Consider the following 8,761-nt stretch of genomic DNA (forward strand, 5'->3'; position numbering starts at 1 on the left):
CTGGAGAGAGTTTGCTGCACTGAAAGTAAAGGGGCTGAATAATTTTGCACGCCCAATTTTTCAGTTTTTGATTTGTTAAAAAAGTTTGAAATATCCAATAAATGTCGTTCCACTTCATGATTGTGTCCCACTTGTTGTTGATTCTTCACAAAAAAATACAGTTTTATATCTTTATGTTTGAAGCCTGAAATGTGGCAAAAGGTCGCAAAGTTCAAGGGGGCCAAATACTTTCGCAAGGCACCGTATCAATGATGTTGCTCTTGCTGCGGGCGATTCTCTGATCCACCTCTACGCAGACAACACCATTCTGTATACTTCTGGCCCTTCCTTGGACACTGTGCTATCTAACCTCCAAACGAGCTTCAATGCCATACAACACTCCTTCCGTTGCCTCCAACTGCTCTTAAACGCTAGTAAAACCAAATGCATGCTTTTCAACCGTTCACTGCCTGCACCCGCACGCCCAGCATCACCTCCCTGGATGGTTCCGACCTAGAATATGTGGACATCTATAAGTACCTAAGTGTCTGGCTAGACTGCAAACTCTCCTTCCAGACTCATATCAAACATCTCCAATCCAAAATCAAATCTAGAGTCGGCTTTCTATTTCTCTACAAAGCCCCCTTCACTCACGCCGCAAAACTTACCCTAGTAAAACTGACTACACCAGTATCTCTACCTGCACATGTTCATCTGATCATTTATCACTCCAGTTTTAATCTGCTAAATTGTAATTATTCACTCCTATGGCCTATTTATTGCCTACCTCCTCATGCCTTTTGCACACAATGTATATAGATTATTTCCTACTATGTTATTGACTTGTTTATTGTTTACTCCATGTGTAACTCTGTGTTCTTGTCTGTTCACACTGCTATGTGTAATGGATGTGAAACGACTAGCTAGTTAGCGGTGGTGCGCGCTGAATAGCGTTTCAATCGGTGACGTCACTTGCTCTGAGACCTTGATGTAGTGGTTCCCCGTGCTCTGCAAGGGCCGCGGCTTTTGTGGAGCGATGGGTAACGATGCTTCGTGGGTGACTGTTGTGGATGTGTGCAGAGGGTCCCTGGTTCGCGCCCGGGTATGGGCGAGGGACGGTTTAAAGTTATACTGTTACATATGTTTTATCTTGGCCAGGTCGCAGTTGCAAATGAGAACTTGTTCTCAACTAGCCTACCTGGTTAAATAAAGGTGAATTAAAAATAAATAAAAAATTAAAATATTTATTTCCAAAAATCTGAGTTTACTGAGCGTATCGCGCCAATGTAATGTTTTGCTTCCAAAAGATCCAGTGATTTTGTTTTGCTTCCAAAACATTCGGTGATTTTGCAGAGATCCACATCAGTTTCCAGAAATACTCATAATAAACATTGATAAAAGATACAAGTGTTATTCACAGAATTAAAGATAGACTTCTCCTTAATGCACCCGATGTGTCAGATTTCAAAAAAACTTTTCACCATGCAATAATCTGAGTACAGCCAAAGAAATATCCGCCATGTTGGAGTCAACATTAGTCAGATATAGCATTATAAATATTCACCTACCTTTGATGATCTTCATCAGAATGCACTCCCAGGAATCCGAGTTCCACAATAAATGTTTGATTTGTTCGATAAAGTTCATAATTTATGTCCAAAATCCTCCCTGTTGTTAGCGCGTTCAGCCCAGTAATCCATCTTCATGAGGCATAAGCACTAGGTCCAGAAAAAGTCAAAAAGTTCCGTTACAGTCCGTAGAAACATGTCAAACGATGTATAGAATCAATCTTTATGATGTTTTTAACATAAATCTTCAATAATGTTCCAACCGGAGAATTCCTGTAGAAAAGCAATGGAACAAGAGCTACCTCTCACGTGAACGAGTGTCACGAGTTTGTGGCACTCTGCCAGACCACTGACTCAAAGAGTCCTTATGAGCCCCTCCTTTACAGTAGAAGCCTCAAACAAGTTTCTAAAGACGGTTGACATCTATTGGAAGCCTTAAGAAGTGCAATTTGACCCCATAGACACTGTGTTTTCGATAGGCCAAGCTTTGAAAAACTACAAACCTTTTTCTCCGGTTTTCGCCTGCCGTATGAGTTATGTTATACTCCCAGACATCATTAAAACAGTTTTAGAAACTTCAGAATGTTTTCTATCCAAATCTACTAATAATATGCATATATTAGCAACTGGGACTGAGTAGCAGGCAGATTACTCTGGGCATGCTTTTCATCCAAATGTGAAAATGCTGCCTCCTATCCCAAACAGGTTTTAAGTGTTGGTCCCATGTTTCATGAGCTGAAATAAAAGATCCCAGAAATGTTCAATATGGACAAAAAGCTTATTTCTCTCAAATTCTGTGCATAAATTTGTTTACATCCGTGTTAGTGAGCATTTCTCCAAGATAATCCATCCACCTGACAGGTGTGGCATACCAAGAAGCTGATTAAACAGCATGATCATTACACAGGTGCACCTTGTGCTGGAGACAATAAAAGGCCACTCTAAAATGTGCGGTTTTGTCACACAACACAAAGCCACAGATGTCTCAAGTTGAGGGAACGTGCAATTGGCATGCTGACTGCAGAAATGTCCACCAGAGCTGTTGCCAGATAATTAAATGTTCATTTCTTTACCGTAAGCTGCCTCCAATGTTTTAGAGAATTTGGCAGTACGTTCAACCTGCCTCACAATTGCAGACCACGTGTAATCACGCCAGCCCAGCTTCTTAACCTGCGGGATTGCCCCTACCACGCCTACCATCTGACCCCTTTCTGATACAGAAATAAAACCTTGGAACAGAAACACATTTGTTATTTGCAGAAGGGTCCTGATAGGCCTACTAAAATCCTAAACACATTGTAATGCATTAATTGTATTAAATAAAATAATTTCCTACCAGGGACTGTAGTGACGCATCTTGCACTGAGATGCAGTGCCTTAGGACGCTGCGTCCATGTTTGTGTGTTAACTGTTTAACTGTACTAGAAAATGTAAAATCGGTTATTGGTATCGTTTTGTTGGGCAAGGAAAATATCCTGATAATACCAGGTTCTGACCAATAGATGACACTGTTCTGCTATTGGGTGATAATTTTTTAAAGAATACCCCTCCATTGTTAAAGGGATAGTTCACCTAAATTACAAATACATGTTGTTTTCTAACTGTAATCAGTCTATGGAGCAGGTATGACAGCAACCCATGCTTTGGTTTTGTTTACCTGGCCATTGTTTCAAATGCTAACTTTTTAGCGTTAATGGCACAGATCCAATGCAAGTCGGTGGTACTTATATTAGCATTTTTGCGCTTCATATCCAAATCATGGGAACCGGTTAATAACATTATTTTAAATTTCAAACATTTTTTTCAGTCCCACAAAAAAACGCCATCAAGGCGCCTATGCAAAAAAACTTACTCTGTCACTTAGAAGCTTCTCTTTCCTGTGTCTGCCTGCCATCTGCTTTTCTAGGCTATTTAAAAATGCTATAATTATTCCGTTTCACATTGGATTTATTTACAACAATAAGGTAAGATGTGATTTGAATTCTGGTGCCGCTGCGCACACAAGGTTGTTAGCTAGCTCTGGTCCAAGGAGTTGAGCTAGCCTCAGCGTTGAGCCAACTTTCCGACGTTCGTCCTTGTTAGGATATACTTATTTGATTCAGTGAAGTCATCACTCAGGCCTACTAAAATACTAAACACATTGTATTGCATGTCTTATCATGATGCCCAGCGCTTTAAGCCAAGCCTCCATGTCCAGCCCTATCTCTTGCGCTCCCCCAACCCCGCTGCATTTCAGTCACATCTCACTCCCTACACTTGTCTATCGAGCATGCAAACAGCTAGCTTGTCTGGTTCATAGAAACCTGCTCTATCTGCACACATTTTTGAGTAATTTAATGAGCTAAATGTAAAAACTGTTGATTTCACAAGTTAAGAAAGGAACTATATGAACCAGTACTTTTTTATTCTGGTTCAAACCGGTTCAGAATTGTATTATGCTGGTCAGAACAGTGGAACTGAATGAAAAACATATTAGTTCTGTTCAGAATGAAATTACATACAGCAGATTGTTAAATAGAATTACTCGCTGATTAAAAGTGTAAGTGTGTTCCTCTTGCTCCTCTGAGCTGATGGTTTCACTACTGTTGCCCCTGGCGACACCTTCACATTCACACACTGTAATGTTCAGAGTGATGTGTCCTTCTCTCTCACTTGGTCCTCGCTGTCTTTCTGTCTCACTCTCTCTCTGTGGCCATATCACTTATTCTCTGTCTCACTGCACTCCCCTCTCTCTCTCTATCTGTTCCCCTCTCTCTCTCTCTCTCTCTCTCTCTCTCTCTGCCCCACAGGGTCTGATGATCCTGCTGCAGAACCTACCCACCATGCACTGGGGCAACGAGGAGGTCAGCGTGCTCCTGGCCGAGGCCTACAGGCTGAAGTTTGCCTTCGCTGACGCCCCCAACCACTACAAGAGATGAGTCTGGCCCATGTGGCCCCTGACAGTTAGCTACTGAACCCCTGACAGAGGCCCCCTGGAGGACGGATGGACCCCCTCCTCGACTTTCTTGTCCCTCGGCAGTCCACGACCATTGCTAATAGTAGATTAAAACAAAAAACACATTTAGGTCCCAAATGGCACCCTATTCTCTACAAAGTGCATTACTTTTGACCAGAGCCCCAAGTAGTGCATTATGTAGGGAATAGGGTGCCATTTGGGAAGCATCCAACCAGTGCTTCTTGGTATGTGTGTACCTTTCCAACCGACTGTTCTTCTTAACTCCTCTTCTCTTTGTTCTTAACAATGAAATTACATTTGTGCAACACTGCAACAACATCAATGCCTGTCCCATCGAAGTAGACCCCAACCAAAAAAGAAAGACCTCCAGTCAGTATGATAATGGAGATCTTGCTGCAGACCCACGGATGACTGTTCTAGACTGTCCTGTACTGTACTGTTTGTCCCTGACTGGCCACAGCAGCCTCAACATGTCCCGAGACCTAATGAATTAATTGTAGTCCTGAGGGGGGGGGGGGGATAGAGAGCGAGACCTTCTGTACTAGGTTGATATCTGTCACTTTTAATTCCTAAGGGAACTGAGGACACACACGTCATCATTCTAGTCATCCCTAGTTGGCATCGAGCTCTTCTCTCATCTCCACGCTCCATGCTTTCAGTTTAAGACAAGCGGTCAATCCCCCAGAGACAAGTGGGTTTTTTAGTTAAAAACAGAAACACATTCACATAAAAGTCAATAATTAGCTAATAGGGAAATCATAAAGTATGTATTATTATGGATGGTTTCATTCTGACTCTGACATGGTCCGCAGGGCTGGTCTAATAATTTAAGGTCTAACCACACTCTCTGAACTCTATTGTATTATGTCAGATATTTGTCGGTTGGCTGAGGGAGGGACGAGTGTCGCGTGACTCTGCCTGACTAACTCGATCAGTCTATCAGTTAGACACGTTGGCACAGCACCATGCAGTGGTGAGCAGTCACCTTTTAGGCCAGGAGATTTCCCAGTTAGGTCACATGGTCTGAAAAAAAAAAACAACTCCAGGCCGTAGGCCTTTACACTCGTAACCATATACGGGTTGATAATGGCAGATTTGGGCACTAGTAAACAACTAAATTGGAACGCAGTGGCTGTACAGTAACGTGCTATACATGTCAGAGGTCTTGCTCTGCGCTTCACATCGCTGTATGGGTTTTTGACTGACAGCCGTTCTGAACTTGAGCACCTCGCGTGACCTTGTTGTGAATGAGAATGTGTTTTCAGTCAATTTACCGGGTAAAACTGAAAATTGCTGTAAATTTTTTTGAAAGGTGAGGCATAGAGGATTATAATAAATACCGTTTTGTCATGCAAGCAAGACAAACACCCATGAGTTCAAATATGCACTTCACATTTCATAAAACTCATGTCATATATAGTGTCAACGTTTATGATCACTATGTTTGATATACAGTTACAAGATGGCATGGTGTCATACACTGCGTTGTTCTGAACAGAATGAGCCTATGTTTGTCTATTGTGAAGAGAATTTGCCACGGCAGACGCACTTGAATGCACTCAAGACTCCTTTCTTTGCGCACCAAGATTATCATCTGTTTTCCTGAATTGCATTGTGAAAGCAAGTAATATCACATTTTATAACTTAGCTAGTCAGTTTTGGCAGTAGAACAAGCTTTCAAATGAGGCCCACCTGACCCAGATTGCGATTTATAATGGACCGTTTTTGGACTGCGTAAACAACAACAGTAATTGTGTGATGATGCGAATGCAGGGTTGTGTTCCAAACAAAACAACTACAAGTGTATTTGCGCTAGTTCCTCAACGGCACAGCTAGGAGAGCTCATAAAGGCACCTTATAGTTGAATACAGTGCTTTGAAATGACCTAGGAACTGTGGACACTGGAGAGGTATGTGGCCACAAGGAGACACCAGTTAGTCCTCGCTCTCAAACCCTTGTAATCGTTGTCTTATGTTGCACCTACCCCACATTTTCCAGGAATGTTCCTATCATGTTACTGAATATATCCAGAGTATTTTCAGATTTTGTTACCAACAAATGCAGTGAAAGTACAGTAAATGTAGAACGCACATAAAATCATGTGTAATCATTTTCCCATAAACTCCTAACTGTTCCCTTTCAATTGCTACCATGGTCATGCATATGTTTTTCATATTTCTTCTGTAAGAAACATTTCAATTTAGCCCTATCCATATTGTCCGATTTCAACGAGTGTAAAGGGTTAAAAATGACTCCCCAAAACACAGAAATAGGACCACGAGTTTTGTTTTTTTCTGGTCAGGCTACGTGGTCAGGCAAAACTCCTGGACTACGACAATTTGTAACTGCTCATAGCCCAGAACTAGGGCCTATAGTTAGATTTTTGGAAAATATGAACTAAATTGCTGACATGGGTCATTGTATCCAGTCCAGTAGCTTTGTTGGTTATTCAGTCTATTCATAAACACTTACTGACTGAGGGCGTTAGGGTGTAATACATTAACTCTCTCCGTTTGCCTTCATTTGACTGCTCAAACTCAACTCAGTTCCACTCCTGTTTTTCATTGTTCCCCTCTAATCAGGGACTGATTTAGACTTGGGACAACAGGTGGGTGCAATTAATGATCAGGTTGAACAGAAAGACAGCAGGCTCTGCACCATGTGGGGTAAGAGTTGTATACCCCTTGTGTAGAGGATTGATATATGATGTAAATTAGATGTTGAAATAATATGTACAACTTGTATCATCAAAAAACATCCTGTCAGGGAACACTGAATATCAATAATTGTTGCATGAGCCCCTCGATGATGTGTGTTGTTGATATGTGGGGTTGGGAGTGTATGTATAGATGGGGCAGCTTAATACTCTCAGTATTTGAACTTCCTCAGCTTCTTTTGATCATGTCGGTAACGTTTTTGCGCTCCATGTCAGTTCCAGGCCCAATTTCCTATTCTCACATTGATTAGAAATTTAAAAAACTGCACTTGATAAAAGTACATTTTCTTCCCTTTTTTTGTACGAAATATATTATTTGCAATCCGCTTTAAAAATCAGTCTCTCTCCTCCCTTTTTTACATACTGTTTACATGAGCCTGTTAAGTTGTGCCTAATGTAGAGAGAGCAGATCATCATAGATATTTATTTTACCTTAATTTAAGCTCTGCAAATGAAACGAGGACGTTTATTCAGTTGATGTGTTCACTCTCTGTGTTTGCTAAGCCATGACAGTGACTGCATCCAAAATGGCCCCCTATTTCCTATATAGTGCACTACTTTATGGGCTCTGGTCGAAAGTAGTGCACTATATAGGGAATAGGGTGCCATTTGGGACGCAACCAGTGAGTACACAGAATCACATCGGTAAGTCTAGCAGCTGCCTTCTCTGGTATCCTTATGTGTTTCAACTTGGTTTGATGCTCCCAACAAACCTTTACAGACACACCTTCTGTAAAAGTCACAAGCCCTTGGTTACCATGGTTACTGTGGTGACCAGGTGTCCGTCTGCTGGCTGGAGCCCTCGGACACACATACTGGACATTGCGGTCAGCATCTCATGGGGCATGACCTAACATGTTTGGTCTCCCTACTAAAGCTTTTTTTTTAAGGGTTGAATTTCACTCTTTCTTTTGTTCTGTTTCTTTTCAGAGATGTTAAAATGTTTCTGACCAAACTAAGACTGGTCCTCTTTCCCTTCTGACTTCTGACTAAGACATCTGAAAGTGTGAATCTCATACAGCGGAGAGGGATTGTGATTATTATTTTTTTAAATGTATGTGTACAGAGCAAATGAATTTTGAAACAAAGATCTGTAAATAGAAAAGTGTAAATAAATGCTATATATGACCAAACTGTTTGTATATATTCATGGATGTAAACACATTGTACTATTATATCAAATCTGAATATCATGCTTCAATATATACGACTCTGCGTTGCGTCTTGCATAAGAACAGCCCTAGCTGTGATGTATTGGCCATATATACCACACCCTCTTGGGCCTAATTGCTATTATAAACTGGTTACCAACGTAATTAGAGCAGTAAAAATACATGTTTTGTCATACCCGTGGTATACTTAAGCAATAAGACTTAAGTATGTGGAATATGGCCAATATCCTACGGCTTATGGATGTTCTTGGGCACGACGCAACGCCCTTTGCCGTGGTATATTGGCCATATACTACAAACCCCTGAGGTGCATTATTGCTATTATAAACTGGTTACCAGCGTAATTAGAGCAGTAAAAATAAATGTTTTG

At 41.2% G+C, this 8,761-nt stretch overlaps 1 protein-coding gene across 1 annotated transcript in view; it reads left to right on the forward strand.

The window, feature by feature from the left end:
- The window catches only part of LOC110500284 (TBC1 domain family member 22B), a 185,691-nt gene extending 177,339 nt beyond the window's left edge, over positions 1-8,352 (forward strand). Inside the window, exon 14 of the mRNA XM_021577578.3 lies at positions 4,337-8,352. Coding sequence (XP_021433253.2) covers positions 4,337-4,465 — 129 coding nt within the window. The 3' untranslated portion in view covers positions 4,466-8,352. The remainder of the gene's footprint in view (positions 1-4,336) is intronic.
- Positions 8,353-8,761: the final 409 nt, after the last annotated feature.

The sequence above is a fragment of the Oncorhynchus mykiss genome, chromosome 21 (assembly GCF_057628025.1).
Source record: "Oncorhynchus mykiss isolate SJ-2025 chromosome 21, ASM5762802v1, whole genome shotgun sequence".
NCBI classification, from domain to species: Eukaryota; Metazoa; Chordata; class Actinopteri; order Salmoniformes; family Salmonidae; genus Oncorhynchus; species Oncorhynchus mykiss.